A 21541-nucleotide genomic window follows, 5' to 3' on the forward strand; every position below is an offset into this window, starting at 1 on the left:
AGTGATAATAGAAGTGTGGTTAATAAAAATGAGAGTGACCCTAAAAAAAAAAAAATAAGAATGCAAATAACATATCCCATAAATTGTTAATAACAGATATGAAGTGGCAAGAAAATTTTGTCGTGTACTGAGTATACACTCATGCTCCAATTGGAAATTGATTTCTATATAATAATTTGATGAGGCGAGCGGCTCAAACCAAGGCGTTGTATAAATCTTTGTCCTCGTTGCCACTTTCTACAGCCTCCTCCTCCTCCTTTGTAACCAAACTTCTTAGCCTTCTCTCTTGACTGAACAAATTTGATCATCAGAAATGGCGATTTCAGGTGCTGCCATTGGACTGAACAAACATATGTCGCCATATTTGGCTGCTCCAAGACTTCATCCCTGTGGAAGAAAACAGGTAACTGCAAGCCAAATTTCAATCCCCTACTGCATTTGTTGTAGTAACCAACATTAGCCCATTTTTTTTCTGATGCCTGTTCTTTTGATGTTGTTTGTCCTCCAGTTCTTCTTGAAAGCATCTGCAAGTAGTGGTACATCAGATGGTACTGAGGATGGGAAGATGACGATAAAGAAGGGCAAAGATGGTTGGAAGATTGATTTCTCTGGAGAAAAGCCCGCTACTCCAGTGCTGGACACAGTCAACTATCCAGCCCACATGAAAAACCTCTCGATACATGTATATCATCCTGAATTTCTATGCAATGACATTCAAAGAGCTGTTGTGTTTCTCTTTTCACATATTTCTCTTGCACTGAAGATGATTGATGGAGTTTGATCGCGCTTTTCTCTTCAGGATCTTGAACAATTAGCTGCAGAACTTAGAGCAGAGATTGTGCATACTGTAGCCAAGATAGGAGGACATCTGAGTGCAAGCTTAGGAGTTGTAGAGTTAACTGTGGCCCTGCATCATGTTTTCAATACTCCTGAGGACAGAATCATATGGGATGTAGGCCATCAGGTGAGAAATTACAAATGGTTCTATCAATTGACGTCAGGAGAACATTTACTTACTATTGTTTTAGAATCTGTTTAGGACCATGTTTTCTGATTAGAGCATCTAAATTTCAGGCGTACCCCCATAAGATTCTGACAGGAAGAAGGTCTAAAATGCATACCATTAGGCAAACTTCTGGACTTGCAGGCTTTCCGAAAAGAGATGAGAGTGTCTATGATGCTTTTGGGGCAGGGCATAGTTCAACAAGCATTTCTGCTGGTCTAGGTATGCTTGGATTTACGTGATAACTTTATGTACCTCTTCTCATTGTTGGAACGTCCATTTCACGTTCGAAGAGACAATGATACTTTTCAAAGCCTATAAATTTATTGTATCGAAAACATTGACAGGTATGGCGGTAGGAAGAGATCTTCTAGGAAAGAACAACAATGTCATATCCGTCATTGGAGATGGTGCTATGACGGCAGGACAAGCATATGAGGCGTTGAATAATGCAGGATTTCTTGATTCTAACCTGATTGTGATATTGAACGATAATAAGCAAGTTTCTCTACCCACTGCTACACTTGATGGTCCTGCAACACCTGTTGGAGCACTTAGCAGTTGTTTAAGCAAGCTCCAAGCCAGCCCCAAATTCAGACAACTACGAGAAGCAGCAAAAGTAAATGGCTAGTCCTTGCTTGAATGACTTTTCATTCTGTCTTTTCAATTTATAAGAGAACTAAAGAAAAGTTCATCTGTTTAATAGAGTATAACAAAACAAATTGGACCACAAGCACATGAAGTTGCTGCTAAAATGGATGAATATGCTAGAGGTATGGTAAATGCTCCTGGATCAACCCTCTTCGAGGAGCTTGGATTGTACTATATTGGACCAGTGGATGGGCATAACGTTGAAGATTTAGTCACCATTTTCCAAAAAGTGAAACGTATGCCAGCACCTGGGCCAGTTTTAATCCATCTTGTGACGGAAAAAGGAAAAGGCTATCCCCCAGCAGAGGCAGCAGCAGATAAAATGCATGGTGAGTCAGAAACTCATAAACGCAATAATGAAATTATTCATCGAAGATTCTGCTAAAAGTTAAATTTTCGTATTTATGATTCCATTTCTTTCAGGCGTAGTGAAGTTTGATCCAGAAACTGGGAAGCAGTTTAAGTCAAAATCCCCTACTCTTACATATACACAGTACTTCGCTGAATCCCTGATAAAGGAAGCTGAATTAGACAAGAAGATTGTAGCTATCCATGCGGCAATGGGTGGTGGAACTGGTCTTAACTATTTCCAGAAGATATTTCCGGATCGCTGTTTTGATGTTGGCATTGCTGAGCAGCATGCCGTTACATTTGCAGCTGGTTTAGCCACTGAAGGCCTCAAGCCATTCTGTGCTATTTATTCGTCATTCCTGCAAAGAGGATATGACCAGGTTGGCTACATTAAATCAGATTTACTGGCATCTGAATTATTAAACCATTGAAAGTCATGATCTTGATTTCTGATTCTGGTTGATTTGCAATGGACGTATAGGTTGTGCATGATGTAGATCTTCAGAAGTTGCCGGTGAGATTTGCAATGGATCGAGCAGGCCTTGTTGGTGCAGATGGACCTACACACTGTGGTGCATTTGATGTTGCATACATGGCTTGCTTGCCTAACATGGTGGTCATGGCTCCTTCTGATGAAGCAGAGCTAATGCATATGGTTGCAACAGCAGCAGCAATAGATGATAGACCATCCTGCTTGAGGTTTCCAAGGGGCAACGGAGTTGGTGCAATTCTTCCTCCCAACAATAAAGGAACTCCCATTGAGGTTAGCCTTAAATCTTTGTAAATCGTTATACAGTAAAAGTGTCCCATCAAATAACAAAAACAAGGGAGCTCATTCCTTTTATTCTGTGATTATATGCAGCTTGGGAAGGGAAGGATTCTAAAAGAAGGCGATAGAGTGGCAATTTTAGGATATGGTTCTATAGTCCAAGAATGTCTGGGAGCAGCAGAAATTCTGAAATCCCATAACATATTACCAACAGTGGCTGATGCTAGATTCTGTAAACCATTGGATGGTGATCTTATAAAAAGGTTGGCAAAAGAGCATGAAATCTTGGTCACTGTAGAGGAGGGTTCAATCGGAGGTTTTGGATCCCATGTAGCTCATTTCCTAAGCTTAACTGGTATATTGGACGGACCCATCAAGGTAGTTAACTTCATTCATCACCAACAAAATCTTTTACAGTTTTACTAGTATGATTTTTGCCTTTTTTTAAACATCTTTATTTATTAAATGCTTTTTTAGCTTCCTTTTGCAAGTAATTGTGAACTGATTCTGACGATTTTGGGAACTGATTAATTGCAGTTGAGGTCGATGGTGCTGCCTGACAGATACATTGACCATGGATCACCAAAGGATCAACTTGAAGAAGCTGGTCTTTCTGCAAAGCATATTTGTGGCACAGTTTTATCACTACTAGGGAGGCCTCAAGAAGCTCTTCAACTCCAATGAAGCATCACAGTAACCAAATACTTAAATTTGTTTGGGTTGGGAGGACTTTATGCCTACCAATGGTAAAAGTCAAATTCTGGACGGTGGCTGGGTCAAGGAGAGGTGGTGGCTTCTGGGTAGTTGGGATCCTCCGCGCCATTATTCGATGTCAAGTTCAGTGTCAATTTCATTTATTATGTGAGGGTAGAAAAAATTTAAATAAATAGCACATCACAAGTTAAATAAATAGAACACGTGATATAAATATAGAATTGGCATTGAGTTGTTCCTGAAAAAGTGATACTCAGGATCTCATATGGATCAAATTCAGTGTCAATTCCATTTATTACGTGAGGGTAGAAAAAAATTAAATAAACAATACATGACAGATTAAATAAATAAAACATTTGGCGTAAACATAGAAGTTACACTGAATTTTCACCGAAGAAGTAATACTGAGGATCTCACGTGAGCTTTTGGGTATTGATGCAAATATGAAAGGGATAACAATTTCTTTGTTGTTTAGAGCATGTATTCATTACCTTGTTTGGAAATCTATTCTGACCTCAACTTTTGTGAATATAAAAATAATGCAATTGTTTTTTTCACTTCTTTTCCTATTTGCTTCCTCTAAAGGCAAAAGGGTGTTTTCCACAGGTTTTTCTACACTAGGGAAAAGAATGCAAATAATCAACAGTTATACTGCCCCTACAAATCCCCACGTTCCCAAAAACACAAACTCCCCAAACAGGGAAAGAAAAATACAAAAAATAAAAATTTGTGGCATTCCTGGTTCGGTTAAAGAATAATTCTATACCTAGCAAACCACCATAAATGGCCACTTTGTTTTTTTTTTTTTTTTTGAAAAAAATAGCCATAACTAAGCTTGTCATTCCTCATTTTTAAGACACCTGTTCCTACCCTAAGATGATGCCTTTTTAATCAATTATGGTTCCATCTTCTCCATTTTGGTTGATGCGTTTTGTCCTTTATGTTGATAGAGAATGCTTGCCGCCTCATGAACCACAAAATTAACTAACTTGCAAAAGAAATCATACCTTTCATTACATTATCATCATGCACATTATTATACATATTCTTAGTGCCGAATTCCAAAAGAGTTGGACAGAGATGAATCTTACCTTTTCTTTGTTGGGAAGTGCGGCAATATCCTCAGTTGTTTCTTTCTCGTTAGAAGAAAGTAAACAGCTAAGGTGACTGATTTAAATGTTCTTTTACCTCATTGTCAGTACTTGAAAGGAATCCAAAGCTCAAACGGGGTTTTGATTGCTCCTTCAGGACGACTGACTGACATCTGGATACCAATAGACAATCACAGATTTAATCTCCTTTCGTCGTCTCTATGTTTGCAATGATGAAAGTGTATATACGTTTAGTTTAATAAAAAATTTATCTTACATACAAAAATTATTCAGACACACAAATCTATAAGTCTGTCAATTTTTATGGTTTCCTATCAAAATCTTGTTACACTAATCACCTCCATAATATGAATCTCATTTCATTCGGACCCTAATGTCTTCCTCATTTCTGAGGCAATTGGGCCATAATGTCAACACAATTTCTTTAGGACAAAATCTTTCCCAACGAACACCACTTTCCAAATGCTAATGCTGATGCGTATTAAGGATAAACTTAAAAGAGTCATATTCAGTTGAGAACATAGTAGAGAGCTCTGCTGTGTCCTCCAAATCATAATTTGGGAAAAATAGATGACTTGAGAAAGCAGTTTGCAACATTTAACTCTCTAAAACTGAAAATGCCAAAGTGATAAATGATTACACGCCAAATGTACAGTAGAAAGTTGTACATGTTTTTATTCATTCATCATCCTACATTGTCAGTGTAAATAAAATAAAAGAGAAAGAAGAACAGGTATTAGTTACAAAATTGGTAATTTCTGCAGGCCTAATGAAAATGCATGTTGATGTGTACTGGCTCATCTTCAACAAATTGGGAGTTATCAAGGAAAGATGTTTGACTAATTGGAGGCTGCTCAGTTGAATAAGACTACAGGAGCATATACAGTGGCATATAGGGCTGAAGAACTGGATTGACTGATACCCGGGAGGAGCTACCATCTCAATAGTTTGACACTTTTGACAGCTGGAAATGCTGATCAAAAGAATATGCTCAAGCTAGCATAAATGCTTGAAGTAAACTTTGTGCTATCTGAATTCGCTCAGGTGTGCCAGATATAATCACCTTTCCATCACATTTTCCAGGAGAAGGATCTTCCAGTAAAATGGTTGCACCTGATATCTGATCCACACCATGAAGCAATGAATGATGTGAACAGAAACCATGCATAGAAAATACTATTGGGAGATTGGGAGAGAACAAAATACTATTGGGAGCTTTAATATTTTTGGGTAGTCATGGGTAAACAGAATTCGTTCCATGAATTAGATGATTGATTAGACAAAAAAGTTCTCATTCCCAAATGTGGAGGCATATGAAATTCTTCTCCATAAACAGTTTAAAAATAAAACAGATCAATTCTTCGCTCATTTCTTGCTAAACTGCCAGACAAATGAGAACTATAATCAAGTTCTCTCTTCCATTATCTTTTACTCTTTTCTTCCCGAAACTCTCAAATTAGGGCATTTGAATTCATCAAATTAGTACAATTAAGTTATAAAAGTTCATTAACATTGTGGCATATGATTACGCTATTTAAATAACTCAGATCGTGCATTTCTCCATTTTTATCTTATTGACATCAGTTGCAAAAGAAGTGAATGATTTTGTGATTCTCTTACTGTCCTTTTAACTCTTTCCTTAAACAATTTTTGGATCTTCAGTTCTTTATGTTTGCTAGGGGAGGATAAACTGGGGAACAAAGTGAGCTGCATCAGAGCAGGGCTTTTACCTCTTTGAGGCGAGCCAGGTTGCTGCCATTCTCACCATAGACCGATCCAAAATCTTTTTCTGGAACTAAAACTTCAATAGTCTTATAAGTAACAGCTTCCGCATCCAAACTGCATGAAAATAGTCTAAAAGCTCAAGGCAAGTAAACTGATTCTCAACATACATGACAATAATACACCTTTGAAGGACTCGAGGTTTACCCACAGAATGGAGCAAAAGATTGGGAAAAATAATTTTTAGCTTATTAGACATTCAACACCATAATTTCAATTACTTGTAAATTTTGGCAGTTCTTAGTTTTGTTTGAATGTGAACGATAAAAACCATTCAAGAGTTTTTCCATAGCTATAAATAAGATCCTTGAAATTACATTAATCTCACACAATTATATTTTCTTTTATGATAAAATTCTAACAAAATCATCACCTTCTTTTGATCACAATAGTCTGTCCTCTCTATGGTCCTCGCAAGGTTAATTTTAGAATTGTATAGCAGTATGAAGTTAAAACCACATCAGATACAACCAAATCTCTGAACATCATAGTCTTGGAAAACTGAGAGAAGGTCCTTGGCGATGACAAAAACCAAGATCAGGTCTGTGTCATTTACCCTTCTGCTCACAGGGACAGTAGAATCTGGAGCTAGAGGGAGAGAAAGAGAGCAACTTGGGACTTCCAAGATAGTTTGTTCCCTATTTTTTATCTCTACTGCTTTCCATTTATCTCCACCCAAGGAAGGAACTAGGGGTGAGGTGGGGAGGAGACACCAGAAATTGAAAGTTTTCAAAAACCCTCTCTATAAGCTCAAAACTTTTACCCCTACAAGAACTTTGAGAAAATTTTACATTTAACTCCAAACTTTAAGTGTATGAAACTCTCCCCCTCAATGTAATATATTATGTCAGTTTATGTCTCCACAAGCATATCTATACAACTGAATTGCTTAACACGCAGTATGCTCACACCCAGAATACCAGTATCACCACAAGATACCAAGAGATCAATTATCATTTTGAAGAACCAATGGCACAAAATTTGGAATCAGCAAGTTATAGCATTCTGTTTAACCTAGGAGGAACAAACTTCTTAAGTACAATTAACTAGAGTTAACAATCACAAGAAATATAACCCTTATCCACAAAAAAAAAGGAATAGATAATGTAAACAGATTTGAAGTACAAAGAAGAAGGAAGGAATCAATAATCTCATACTCTCAAAATCCAACACAAATAGAAGAAACTGAAAAACCACATACTTTTCCACATGCGAGAATTAAAAAAAAACATTCCATGCAAAAAAATCCATATGCTTCATTTCACATCATGTGAAAGCCTGATTATCATCTACGGAAGAGGTTTCTGTCTACTAGTGAAATCGCTTTTTGCAAAGTTTGGACCCTTTGTCAACCACATATCTAAGAGAATGTGCATAAGGAAACCAACAGCCAACAGCCTAATGCAAGGACTTAAGAAAAACTTGGATCAAGAACAAACGAGTAAACCATAAATAGTTCTGCTTTCCTACTGAACAATCTTAGCTTATTAACATGTTCAGACCCTTCAAAAACAAAGACAAAAATCAGTTCATGGGTCAAAACTAACCTTTGCTGTCCAGGTGCCCCACCAGACAAACCCCATTCACTATCCCCCAGAGTTCTTGTTTTTCTCATGTCCTTAAACTGCATTCAACATGTAAACTTATATCACAAGTCTATGGTGTCAAAATTACACATTTTAAAAAAAGTTACTACAAATGAAAGGAAAGAACAAAACAGAGGGCAGAAACAAAGATGGAACAAGCATTACCTGCTTGCCTTGCAAGCTAGGTTTATGAGGACCGCCGACCTTACGCCTAAACCCAGGGCGATTAAATTCATCAGCAGAATACGGGTTTGAAGAATTTCTTGGGTCTGCTTCTTCAGGTGTAGTACTAAAAAAGAAGTGGTCCCTCAGTCTACCAGTAATTTGAAAGAGGGCTCTCTCCACATTTTCATACTCACCAGCAACCTGTGAACAGCAACTTCTTGTTTTCAGTATATAACAGCTAATAGACTGACAAGTTACTGCAATTCTTATTCTTATGTCACCACCATTGCTGTCATTCTTTTGCTGCAGTGACAACAGTAGCTGAAAGTTGCAAGATTTTAGTTTCTTCACACATAAAGAAGTCTAAGGCTTGATAGTTAGCGCTGCAGACCAAAAGTGACACAATTATGCCTACTCTGGTTCCAAATTGAATTAAAGTGAAAAACATATTCTTTAAACATTTCTAGCAAATGAAGTTCCGCAAATTCTGCACCTTGACAAACAGGAGCTTCAATCAAGTCTAAAATATAGACAAGTGCAAAAGTAAAATTTGCTCATATGAAGAAAGTCTATCAAACATTTTCAACAGAATAGCTAATATGCATAAACCCGCTTTCTGTCATCCAATTTTCTACACCTTTTATAAATGGGACTCATCATCTACTATGGAATTTTGGTTAAATGGTTACTAGAAGCTTCAGAAGCAAAAACTAAATGATAGCTTGTCAGATGACGTAAAAAGCATATCAGCACACCAAGCAAAGACAATATTGATCTTAAGAACAGCAGCAGCACTAATGATTGCAATGATTTGGTGAGTTTTTGTTACTAAAAGCTTCAGAAGCAAAAACTAAATGATAGCTTGTCAGATGATGTAAAAAGCGTATTGGCACACCAAGCAAAGACAATATTGATATTAAGAACAGCGGCACCACTAATGATTGCAATGATTTGGTGAGTTTTTGTTCAACACACTCAGTCATAAATGAGTACCGGTGATGGTCACACCTGGACTACTTCATCGTTTTCTGCACCGCTATTTGGAACACAGTTTGTACCCAATAGCTGTATTTCAACACCGGATGTGGCACTTATATCTGAAGCAATTCTTCCTTCACTGTCAATCAGGCAATTCATTTGATCTGGAGCAACTAGAATTTTGGCAGTTACAGTTTGGCCCTCACCCCAACCAGCTATGAAACCCTGGTCAACACCAACCTCCACTGATCTAGCAAAAACCCGAGCGATGGCAAGTTGGGCAGATGAGTACAAAGGATTTTGGCTCTGTGAAAATTCATAACATCAACCACGAAGAAAATGAGAGAATGGATCGGCAAGCACATCTTTGTCAAAAAGAGGAGCAAGACGGGTACTGAAGCAGCAATAAGAAAGTGGAAGAATTTCAAGTATAGCATAACAAACCTCAAACGAAGAAATGGTGACAACTCGCTCCCTTGATCCAGCTACTGGAGATGAAAATTTGATGGAAGCACCAGTTTCTTTCTCCAATGCTTTCACAATAATTGCACCTTTCCCAATGATACCCCCAGCAGAACCATGAGAGCAAAGCAATCTAAACACCACTCGTCTTTCAGCATTTTCTTCATGAAGGTTCATAATTTTGTCAATGTCCTCAGACAAGGAAAGGCCAACTGAATTATTATCACTTCCAGGAAAAGATGGAGGAGTATGATTATCTTTTGGAGGAATATCTGAATGTGCATCTTGTAATGCCCCTTGAGGAGATGAATTTGATCTTTCCCCAGTTATGCAAGCTTGAAGACAATGGGAAACAGCAACTAGTGCTTTCTTTACTGCCATAACATCACCCATTATCTGCCATGATATTATTACATCCTTAAATATAAAGTAACTAATAAAGATAGTTTAACTAGAGACAATCATTTTATACGATGCATAACAAATGGATTTTTTGCCTTAAGGAATCTAAGACATATGAAGACTAATTCATTCTAAAAGAATTTCTTGGTTTTTTTATCTCCAACTTATCCACAAAAACTAAAAAGAAAAAGCAAAAGAGAAAAACATAAATAAGAGTTTAACTTCATCTCTTGTTTATATGACATTGTTAGGTTTCCGTTCACACACAAACGAATCAAATGCCTCATTTGAGTTTCAGTATGATATGTAGGACATGTACAGTATTGTTGGCAGCGCCTGCAAGCAAATCAGTCCACTTACAACCCAGCTATGGGACTATGGCACACCAGTGGAACAACCGCTTCTGTTTTGATTCCACTCCATGCTCAATTCTCATTTCAGTTGCGTTGGGGCTGTGGTTCCTAATGTGTATAGCAGTTTTTGGAATCTTTTGCTGAACGAAGAAACAGTGCACAGGCTCAGTTCTCTACCTTACATTAATTAGCAAACAATTTTTTTTTTTTAGCAGCTCCAACCTTACTCACCATTAACTGTCCACAATCCTTAAAGTTCAACTTAAATTAATGAAGCAACGACACCTTCTATTACAAAGCAAAAGTAAATAATACTCATTACAGATAAAAATTAATTCCAAACCACTAGCATCCCATATTCTTGAGGCAGGGAAGGGGAAGAAGGTAGGACAAAATGGGTCATAGACAACCAAAAGAAACCTGGAACAAATTTATTATATTGTTCATGTAAAATCAGGTCTAACTTGCATCTCCATTTTTCTCCTATTTAAGTATATACAGAAGTTTGTCAACAAAATCACATGAATTAACTGCCGACATTAGCCTTCCAGCAGAAATATCATCATCATCATCATACAATAAAGTAATTAGCTACTTAAATGTATCGCCTAATAGTTAAGGGTCTGTGATCCTCACTTTAGAACAAAGCTTCAACTTTTTAACAGACTATTAATCTAGAATTAGACGAACAAGAAAATTACTTCATTTCAAGGGAAAAAAAAAACCAGAACAAATATATTCCAAAAAGTGACCTGAATCAACTCCTCCTCAGGTGTGGCACAAGCTGGAATCTGCTCCCTCTTCAAGACCCGAATCCTGGCCCCGGAATTCCTCCGAATCCCATCAACAATACTGCCTCCTCTGCCCATAACCCCTCCAATTTGGCCATTAGCAGCCAGCAATCTGCACCCAACCACCCCATTTCCATTCCCTTCAACTTCCAAAACCCTCTCGAAAACCCTCATTAAACCTTCCTGCGCTGCAGAAACCTCAACCTCATAATCCAACTCCTCTTCGGACCCCAATTCTTCAAATTTCAGCGTGATTTTCTTATCAATAGCTGCCTCCCCAGTAATGTTAATCACGCGCTCGTGGCACTTGGGCAGCGACTCCTCGAACCGGATTTTGCAACCCGTCTGGTTTTCGAGCTGTTTGACGAGGCTGCCGGAGTTTCCTATAACCCCTCCAGCTGTATTCACGTGGCAGAGCATGCGGAATACTACTGAGCCCGGCTCCAGCGTAACCTTTCCATCTCCGCCGCGAATGGTGCCGCTGCGATTGTAGTTCTGGTGGCGCTGCCGCTGGTGCTGGTGCTGGTGGTGGTTGTTGGTTTCTGGAGCTGTGGGTCTGCTAGGTTGAGGTTCCGCCATGTGAAATCTGACCGTTGGATAAGTTATCTGTCACATCATTTGAGCAGTGGGCAAGGCGGCGGCGGCCGGCGGATAGTGGAGGCTCTAACTTCTATCTAAACCACAAGGGACGGACAGAGATAGATAAGTAAATAGTAATGGTAACGCGGTGGAAAGGCTGCTTCGGACAATAACGAGGTATAGGGATTTGACTGCGGAGTGTTAGGGATCTTTGTCTTTTCTTGTTAGAACTTAGGATAGGACTTGACTTTAGTGACATAGTGAATATGTTTCTAATCCATACATACACACACACACACACACACATATATATAATTAACTATTTTAATTTATTTTAATTAGAATGTTTCACATTCATACGTAGCATGCTTAATTGAGAAGAATTAACAGATTATAAATTATTTGAATTTTATTCATATTAAATATTATATTATATATTTAAAAATTATTTCTATTTTTAAAATAAATTTAAAAAATAACTAAACTGAACTTAATTATATCTAAAATAACTTTTAAAAAATAACTAATACTATTTTAATGATATCTACTTTCTACCGAATTAGTACATAGAACTATATCAAAGCCTATTTCAAATTATAATTATTAAAATCTTACATATTTTATAAATTATTTTATTTTATCACCATGTCGCTAGTTAGTATTCAAATTGTTCAGCATCTCTTTCCTTAATTTTGAAATAACTTAGTGTAACAAAGAGAATTAATTGTTACACCGACAGAATTACTAATATTGTTGAAAACTAAATATTTATTGATGAAAAAAAATGGATTGCTGAATCTTTTCTACTTAGTTAAATGTGAATATATAGTTTTAGATTTATGGTCATTATAAAAATTTAAATTATCTAAAAGAATATTTATAAAAAAGAATATCTACCAATTTTTTGATATGGGATACATTTAATTATTTGATGTATATTATCATATTATAGTGAAAGTATGTAAACAAATTTTTAAAAATTAGTAAATAATTGAACAATTAGGATACATTAATTTTTTAAAATTAATATGAATGGACATGTAGAATTGTTGTTAATTTTCATATTTAAATTATTCATATTTGTATAAATTCACAATAAATAAAAAAAAAAGACTGTGTTAAGGCACGGGCAAAATTCTAGTTTTTCATGAATATGTTTTTAAAGATTAAAATGGTACAAAGGCATAAAATCTTAATATTGATGTCATTATTGATTTATTAGAAAATATAATAGTACAAAACAAGCATTCGAAGTGTATCTGGTCCAAAAAAAAAAAATTACTGATATCATTATTGATTTATAAGAAAATAAATAGTACAAAACAAGCGTTGAAAGTGTATATGGTCAAATAGTTTAGCTATCAAAAGAACAAATATTTGAGAAAGCACGAGATGGTTATGTAATGGGAAAATTACGAGTTTAGCTACCAAATGTCTACATTTTTTTTTTTTATGGCATAGAGTTGTGTAGTCTTTTACTTTGTTTTTGTTGAGTTATGTATGGTATAGAATATCTCATCTCCTATTTGTCATATATATATATTGTGTAATTGATTCTAAGTACGATGAATTGAGCACTTTTTCTGGGTCACCGTATGATCTATAGACGTCGGCAGCAGGCTCCATGGGCAGCACCCAGAATTATTTGGTAGATTTTGACAATGTTGTTTGGGGGTTTCTTGTGCGTTATCCGAAATTACATGCACCAAATGTCCAATTTTAGGCTGAAATATATGCAGATCTTTCACTCCTACCATATGATAAAGCAAAATGATATATTGGGGAAACTAAAAAAGAAAATAAGCATTTCAGATTAACATTTTTAGAGGATTAAAATGTGATAACTCTATGGTGAATCCATTTGTATGAGTTCTTGATACTAGCCTATAGCATGGAGGGTTAAAGCATGCCAATGCCTAGAAAAGAAGCATGTGAGCTCCAAGGAATAATGAATTCATTTGCCATTGTCCACCAATAAGAATAAGGGTTAATGAGGCTTTGCCCCCCTAAAAGTGGGGGTAATAACACTTCCGCCCGTGCCTCCTCCTCAATGAAAACAATAGCCACTTTACCCATTTGAAAACATTTATTTGGTATCTGAGGCAAGTATTTCATTGGAAAATGTAGAAAAATGGATTGTTTAAATATGTTGACAATTCTACCATTATCTTGTAATTTTATCTTTAGTCAAATTTATTCTATGGAAGCATAGGTTATAACTTATAACACCATTTATACAATAGTTTAATCCATGATATATAAATGTATTAGTAGGTAATTATATACATAATATCTATATCAACATATACAATTGGATAATTTGACTTGTAATTAGGAATTCGATAATCGAATTTTAATATCCATTCTCAAACTATTTTATCAAATTTTAATCTTGAATTTAGTAGTCGAATTTGAATGTCTATTTCCAAACTATTTTGCCAAACTTTAAAGTTTGGATGTCAGTCCATTTCATTAATTTCCTTTTGACCGACATCCAATATTTGATCTATACTTAGATTACTTCTTTCTCTTTTTCAATTTTTTTTCAAATTTGAACACCCTTAAATGTGTGTTACTTCCAAATAAAACCTCTAGTGCTAAATACGGCTTCTATTCTGCAATAAATGTCCGTTATAAATTACCATTATTTATAAATAGTTTAAGAGTACATTATTTATCAATAACATAAGGGTACAATTGTTAACATATTTAAGCAGCCATTTTTCTACATTTTTAAATGATATACTTGTCACAAATACCAAATAAAATATTCTTAAATGGGTAACTACCTATTGTTTTCATTGACGGGAGCAAAGTGTTATTACCCCACTTTCGGGGGGGCAAAATGTTATTATACAAGTGATTCTTTTCTTCGCTAAGTCAAAAGAGTAAAGCCGGCAGCTCGTTACTTGCAAATTGCGCCATACACCTCTGATTTTCAAATTATTCTTTGATTTAGAGGACAAATATTCTGTCTAAAGATGATCAAATACATTTTTAATTACAGGAAAATAACATAATAACATTAACTGTGGAAAGCTGATTTTCCTTGTACATTACTGTATTGGAGAGGCACAAAAGATTTAAAGAATAAAAAAAGGGATTCGAGAGGCATGTTGTCTTACTAACGTTTAAGTGGTACCAAATGCTCTTGTATAAGGTCGAGGATTTAAAGTTTGTCATAACGATGCCCATATATATTATCATACTCATTCTAGTAGAAACTATTGGGAACAAACACTTTGTTTAATCACTCTCTTTACGAGTAACTCCTCACATTGAATCAAAGTTTACAGGTTCTATTTCGAATAAATTTTTTAATACTAAATACAAGTCTATCTTAACATCCAAAATCATCTTTTCTCAACTCATGAATGCACTATTCTTCAACATCTAAATTGGATCTTGAACCCCTATCAACCCTTGACTATTTGGTTTAACACCAATTGGACCTCCTATCAAATTTTTGGCACACTTGTCCAATACCAACCAAATCCCTTAGCACTTTAATCTATCACCAAAAAGAGAATTTTCATTGGTCTTACTTTGAGAATAATCCACTTGCCAATGAATAACTCAGACATGTGATCAAAAGCTCTAATACCATTTGTTAGGGAGAAACACCTTTGAAAGAATTTACCAAAGCCTCCTAATATGTAAGTTAGGAATCTTACTTGATCCAATTATGGAACAAACAATTATTGAAACATCAAGAATACAATAATTTAATGAAAAATATGTCACAAGAATGAAAAATAAACAACACACAACATTTAATGTGATTCGATTTCATTATTGTGCCTACATCTACAGAGAGAAACTCATTTTTTATTATGAGAGGAAAACTGTACAAAATTTCAATTTGAACCCAATTTCAACCCTTATATACTATTGCTCTCATCTGTCAAGAAGTCTCTCTCACCTCATATAAAGATTATATGGCTCCTCTTGTCTATCACTTTGTAGTTTGTAAATCCCCACCTATTTATAAATATCACTTATTCACACCGAAATAATAACAAGAATTAATTCCTAATTTCTAATCTTATACAGAATAGAAATAATTTCTAATTTCTAAACTCATACAAATAAGAAATTTCTTGGCTACTATTTTAAGTAACTAAAATAAAAGGAAAACTAATTATTTCCATACAAAATAAGAACCTGACTAAAAGAAAGTAAGCGACTTTTCTAACAGAAACTCTTATATTAATTGAGAATTTTCTTATAACAATGTCATAGTATGCAATATGCTGATTTTTTCTGTAAAATGTAGAACAACCTACTTGCCTTTTCATTTTCTAGCCAAAATAAAATTAAAAAGAAATTGAACAGATAGAATAGTATACTAATTTCATGCGGAATACAGCCCATTCATGAAAGACTAAAGTTGTGTCCAGTTATTCCCACCCAAAGAAAAAGAAACAAAAGATAACAGAAACATGAGCCTTTAAGTTTCTGATGTTCTGCCTGATACATCATTTGGATAGGATTTCCAAAAAAAAAAAACAAAAAATCACTTGGATGGGAGATTATAGATAATTTTTTTTTGGAAATAAATGTATTATTTTCCCTTACGGTTCAAGAATATGCTGGTTTGCAAGTTAGACTTGATTCATTTCCCTTTGTTAAAGAGTTTCGCATTGCTCCACTGATATTCCAATTATAATTCAACTCACGCCTTTGGCAATTTTAATTTCATTTAAAATTAGGCCAATTACTCCTTCAAATTATTAGTTCTCCATTCAAGAAGCTTTATTCTTATGTCTAGTTTTAAGTTTAACAATCCATCTTAAATTATTTATGTATGTGATCAACAGTGGAATATCAGTGGAATTATAATTGATTCATCTTAATATAGTATTAAGTTGATCAACAGTGGAATTATTTATATATGTTAGAAGCGGCCAATCCATCTTAAATATCATACGTAACTGTCTATTGCTTGACAGGTATACTCTCATATAAGTAATTTGATTTAAATTCACTGCGAGGCTACAACATTTCTAGGGGCTGTTTGATAACCTCATTAAATATTGAAAATTAATACGTTAAGTACTTTTTCTATTAGGTTTATTTGATAACTAAACTTATTGTTTTACCATAACATTGTTGTCCTGATGTCTTTATCGCCTTCTGTTCTTAGTTAGTATTAGTTGTCTTATTTTGCATGTGCTCTGTTGTTCCCTCAGTTTTGCTGCAGTAATTTTCTATCAACCTGTGTTGTCAGACGCCTCTTGTTTAGGATGAGAAACAAGCTTCTTCCCTTGGTAGATTCCGTAAAACATGACTTATATAGAAATGCTAGCTTACAAGCTTATGCGTCTGGTTTGAGAAGGTAACTTCTTGATGTTGGAGAAACCATAATGACGTTACAAAATTTCCTTTCTGCTTGTCCTTCTTTTTGATTTGCTTTCTCACTTTGAAATTGCAATATTATCTACTCCTACGGAAATCTGACAAGACAACATGCTCTTCACAATTTCCAGAGCGTTTCTAACTTTATTCCTGCAGCTAATTTTTGTATTAGTTATGACGTTTATATTGCACGGCATAGTATTTTGAAAATTCAGTTGTTTGGTCTGTCGTCAGCTATACATCCTCCTGAGATAATGAAGGAAATAAGAAAAATGTAGTAGTTCTTCCTCTTTGATAAGACTAGGAAGAATCTAATTTTTAAGACTAGGATAGGGGATTGTTTGGAAAAAATTTATTTGGAAGAACACTGTGACACTTTTTGTAATATGACGTACACGAGATAAAAAATTGATTGAAAATTGTGTTTATGATACAAATAGAATAAAATTTGAAAATTTTATTTGCAAATTATGGTAACCAAACAAACGTGTTCTGAATTCCTACTTTGTGTAATTATGGATTAAGTTATAGTTGCTTTGGTGTTTGAGCTCTGGCAATGGTTCGCCAAATGTGAGTTTACTATTTATTGATCTGTGTTAGAGCCATTTAATCTCACAACCATCTAAATTTGTATTATCTTGGCTACTTAATACTTGTCATAGAAAAAGAGCAAACAAAGATTCTCAATTTAGTCAACCATGATTATCTGAGTTTGGGGTAACATGATTATTAAGAGTCAAGCAGGGCGCATGTCGTTGTATCTTATATATCTGAGTATCATCGTTTGGCACCAATGGGAAATGTGTCGTGATTGATGAAGTAAATACGGTATTATCTACGTAACGTCTCTAGTATCTAGAGGAATCTAAAACATATATTTGGAAGATTTGTTTGAGATTCAATGCAAATTTTGCAAGTTCTGAAAGTGGATCTAATTTGCATCAATAGTAGGTAAAGAATTGACTAGGACTTCAAAGTAGCAGCCTGGGCTAGAAACTAACTATTATTTAGGGAATTATTTGAAGCTATCACTCTCATCTGACTGTTGGTTTTTATTGTTACAGTAGACTATATTGGTAATCTCAGAAGGGATGCCTCGTAATGATATGCAAAGAGGTCAACAGGGATACAAGAGCTTATTTTGCTTCAGAATCCAAAGACTTGCTTTTAAAGTATCAACTCAATGCAAATTTTAAAAGGTACAAGCTATATCTTTCTGTCAATAAGCGTCTGTTTATGTAAAATTTGTCTAGATGAATGTATAAATTAACCATCATGTGGTGAATGAATGATGTATATTTCAGTTAGTTGGCAACAACCATTTTCAGCTTTATATTCCTCCAATTAATTGATAGTATGATATACAGTGTATTGAGCTTTCCACAATCCTTTTTGCTTGGGTGACTAACTAGGTATACATTCTTAACGAGGCTTGATGAGAGTGAGAAATGGATTATCACATTGTGGAAGCTTTGTATGCGCATGCCTCCATGAATCCAAGAACTATTCAAAGACTGAAAGGCAGGGCCCTCAGGATTTCGAAAAGATAAGAGTGCTTCATTCTGAAAATTACCATACAGAAACACGGAAAAGAAGCAACCGATTTTGGAGATCTACTTTTGAAAAATACTTATGGAGCACATTAATTTCTACATGACCTCTTGCCTTCAGTATACATTACTTGCTGAATGAGACTGATAGTTCTTTGTCTGCAATTTTTATTTGGTAAACTTCTTAGACTGGAAAATATCTTGAAAAGTTTCCAATGTTGAAATCTATTCCTTTCTATGTAATACTATGTTCTTGATTTTGTTGCCCGGACATTTTATCTCAGCACTAATTATTTCTGCTTATTAAGTCTGATTGCTGCATTTCGCTTTATTCTTGATGATTTTGTTATTCATGTTTTAAACAAACGCATTTAATCTTTCTTTGATAGTTTGTCAGAGTGTTCTTCCAGCAGAACAGTTTCGAGAAGGCTTTCATCTGAGCGTGCTGCTGTCTTAACTCATTATACATCGAGCGAATTGCATGAAAGAAGGTACAATGGGAAAAGTTTCTTACCCTTTTGTTTGCCGAGCTTTGCATCATCTGAATGGAAAGACAAACTAAAACTGCTAGCTTATAGAATCTGCCGATGGTAGATCATAGGATCTTGAGCTTGTGAAGCTTTGCATGCATATGAGAAGGGAAGACCTCATGAGTTTCTGTTGTTTCACAGTGACGCACTTAGTATATGATTATGTACTCATGCATTGTGTGCAAAATGAAATCAGTGTACAGAGCTAGGTTCTTTTCAAGGGCGATTAATAGACAGCATCGAATATTTGATGTTGATATTGAAAGTTAATTGTGGAAAATTAAGGTCCCTTTGCAATAAACTTGAAAGTTGTGTCATATATTTAGTTATCTATGTGTTGGTTTATCTATTAAACAACAAAATGAAGATTTGTTTTGTAAGGCCCAAAAGTGAAGAATTACCTTCCATTTATTTCTCAGAATGTTTACGCCGGGTGAAATCAGAAATTCCTAGTAAAAAAGTATAGGCACGTTAGCAAGACCCAATCTTTTTTTTTTTTTTTGCCGAAGACGATAAACCTAATCTATTCTATACTAAGGGGAAGGGGGCGGACGTAAGGAGGCCCAAGGATAAACCAGAGGGGACTGAACCACTACCGGATCAGACGGGTGCCACAGCACACCCGCCTGAATTTTTTTAAGATAAGCCACTGAAATGTGGCATTTTTTATGGCCCCACCAAGTAGGTGGTGGCCACTGAGCCAAAGCCCAGTGGTTCGTTAGCAAGACCTAATCAATGGCCTAAAGTTGTGAAGGCTAAAGGTGAGGTGACTTATAGAAGGGTTTGCCTACACTAGTGTAAACTGCAGTCAGAACAGGAGCTATCGATGTTCTTGCTATTCTTGATTTTTCGTTGATATTTGTACTGGGGATGCACTCAAAATAACTGCATTTCATTTACCCCTTCAAATTTAGTTGCTTGTTTTCATTCATATCATTAGAGCACGACTTCTGGTCATCCGGATTCTTAAGTTGCATGGTCTGAATGCCTGCATAGCAATAGTCAAAAAGGAGAAGGCTAATATTTCTCATGGGAGTGAATTTTCTGGTTTTGATACCGTTGATTTTCATTTTTCAGTCTCCCTACTGACTAATATACACAGCAAGGGGCTCTAGATATTTATCCACCAACTTTTACTCCCATACCAGAGGTAACTTACATATAGTAATGTGTCCATAGCTAGCATTGGGCCATATGATGATCCCCTTTTCTAGAGCTTGCCGAAAGCACATCCCTAAGAAGGTTCATAGAGTTTTCCTTGTTTCACTGCTAGAAATAGCTAGTAAATGCCTCCCTATACCACATCCAACTCTGGCTGATTCTTTTTTGAACTTTGTGAAACTTTTTTCGCCCAATCTTGATTATCAGCTTGAAAATGCAGAGGCAAAATTTCATGCCTTCTTATAAGAAAAGAATGTACCTCAAGTTAGCCTATGATGGTCTTTCTTAAAAGGTCTACATCCAATTGAATACTGTGTGAATTTGCTTCTTTACTGGCTACCTCTGTTGTATATCTGTACTCGTTATCTTAACTGCCTACTCCAGAATGGACCTGTGGGAGTGCTGAAGCGTGCCGAACAGGGCAGAAAATCTGTGGCAGATTTCTGTGTCCACGAAAACAAGTGCATTTGAAACGGGAAATTTTCTATAAGCTCTTTAGATTCTGGAGTCGTGGGTACTTGGGAGAAAAAGTGACAAGTGGAAGAAGGCATTAAATAACCTTGAATACTGACTCCATCAATCTGCGTGCATATAAATAAGATCAGACCTAAACGTGTATACATTTCTTGTGCACAAGACAAACATCTTATCACAGAATATACTATTCCCTCCGTCCAATTTGATAATTTTATTTTCTTTTTTCGTCTATCCCAAATTATAATCCATTTTTCTATTAAAAAATATAGTAATCTTTCAAATTATCTAAAATACCCTTATTAAATATCGTATTATTAATACATTGTTATTAAATACTAACCCACTACATTGAATACATTGAATTTTTCCAATACTAACCAATTAGCTGTAACTGATATTAATTGGCACTCTTCGTGATTAGCATAAGAGTATTTTAGGAAATTATTAATCTAAATTTATGTTTCCAACCAAATTAATTATATATTTTTAATCTGTGTGAAAAAAAAAAACCAAAACTAATAGAACGGGACAGAGGGAGTACAATAGAATAAGGGACAAGTCTTTTTAGTTGGAAAGTAAAAAGTTCTTAGTGTTAGATCCAGACTAATCTTGCATAGATTACTAGGGTGCTTCAAATTCTAATTGCTACTGGCAGCTTCTTTATGCACTGTCAATAGAAGCATTGGGAGCTGTTTCAGTTGGTTTATGGCAATCAAATGATGCGACTTGATGGAAAAGTTTGCTAGACGTTTAGCAAAAGATTTTTT

At 35.4% G+C, this 21541-nt stretch overlaps 2 protein-coding genes across 3 annotated transcripts; one reads left to right on the plus strand and one right to left on the minus strand.

The window, feature by feature from the left end:
- The first annotated feature begins 206 nt into the window (after positions 1–206).
- LOC113699961 (1-deoxy-D-xylulose-5-phosphate synthase 2, chloroplastic-like) lies at positions 207–3734 on the plus strand. Its single transcript, XM_027220323.2, has 10 exons — positions 207–403; positions 509–682; positions 800–964; positions 1075–1225; positions 1351–1622; positions 1710–1983; positions 2078–2385; positions 2487–2768; positions 2868–3152; positions 3312–3734. The coding sequence occupies exons 1-10, from the start codon at positions 314–316 to the stop codon at positions 3456–3458; spliced, it is 2148 nt and encodes a 715-aa protein (XP_027076124.1). The 5' UTR covers positions 207–313; the 3' UTR covers positions 3459–3734.
- Positions 3735–4456: 722 nt separating this feature from the next.
- LOC113699962 (KH domain-containing protein HEN4) lies at positions 4457–11844 on the minus strand. Of its 2 annotated transcripts, none has more exons than XM_072057734.1 (7): positions 11081–11844; positions 9556–9969; positions 9142–9417; positions 8134–8334; positions 7930–8006; positions 6331–6439; positions 4457–4752 (listed from the first exon to the last, which is right to left on the minus strand). In XM_072057734.1, the coding sequence occupies exons 1-7, from the start codon at positions 11696–11698 to the stop codon at positions 4684–4686; spliced, it is 1764 nt and encodes a 587-aa protein (XP_071913835.1). In that variant the 5' UTR covers positions 11699–11844; the 3' UTR covers positions 4457–4683. The 2 variants fall into 2 exon arrangements, with proteins under 2 accessions (XP_071913835.1, XP_027076125.1); XM_027220324.2 differs by lacking the exon at positions 4457–4752 and adding an exon at positions 5251–5720.
- Between the last annotated feature and the right edge of the window lie 9697 nt (positions 11845–21541).

The sequence above is a fragment of the Coffea arabica genome, chromosome 7c, assembly GCF_036785885.1.
Source record: "Coffea arabica cultivar ET-39 chromosome 7c, Coffea Arabica ET-39 HiFi, whole genome shotgun sequence".
In the NCBI taxonomy this organism is placed as follows: Eukaryota; Viridiplantae; Streptophyta; class Magnoliopsida; order Gentianales; family Rubiaceae; genus Coffea; species Coffea arabica.

Excerpts from the sequence above, each read along its gene's own strand:
- LOC113699961 (XM_027220323.2), top strand. The coding sequence starts at position 314 with ATGGCGATTTCAGGTGCTGCCATTGGACTGAACAAACATATGTCGCCA. Across the intron at positions 404-508 it reads ATCCCTGTGGAAGAAAACAG|TTCTTCTTGAAAGCATCTGC; the intron begins GTAACTGCAAGC and ends TTTGTCCTCCAG. Across the intron at positions 2,386-2,486 it reads TGCAAAGAGGATATGACCAG|GTTGTGCATGATGTAGATCT; the intron begins GTTGGCTACATT and ends ATGGACGTATAG.
- LOC113699962 (XM_027220324.2), bottom strand. The coding sequence starts at position 11,698 with ATGGCGGAACCTCAACCTAGCAGACCCACAGCTCCAGAAACCAACAAC. Across the intron at positions 9,418-9,555 it reads TCACCATTTCTTCGTTTGAG|AGCCAAAATCCTTTGTACTC; the intron begins GTTTGTTATGCT and ends GAATTTTCACAG. Across the intron at positions 5,721-6,330 it reads ACCTGGCTCGCCTCAAAGAG|ATATCAGGTGCAACCATTTT; the intron begins GTAAAAGCCCTG and ends GGTGTGGATCAG.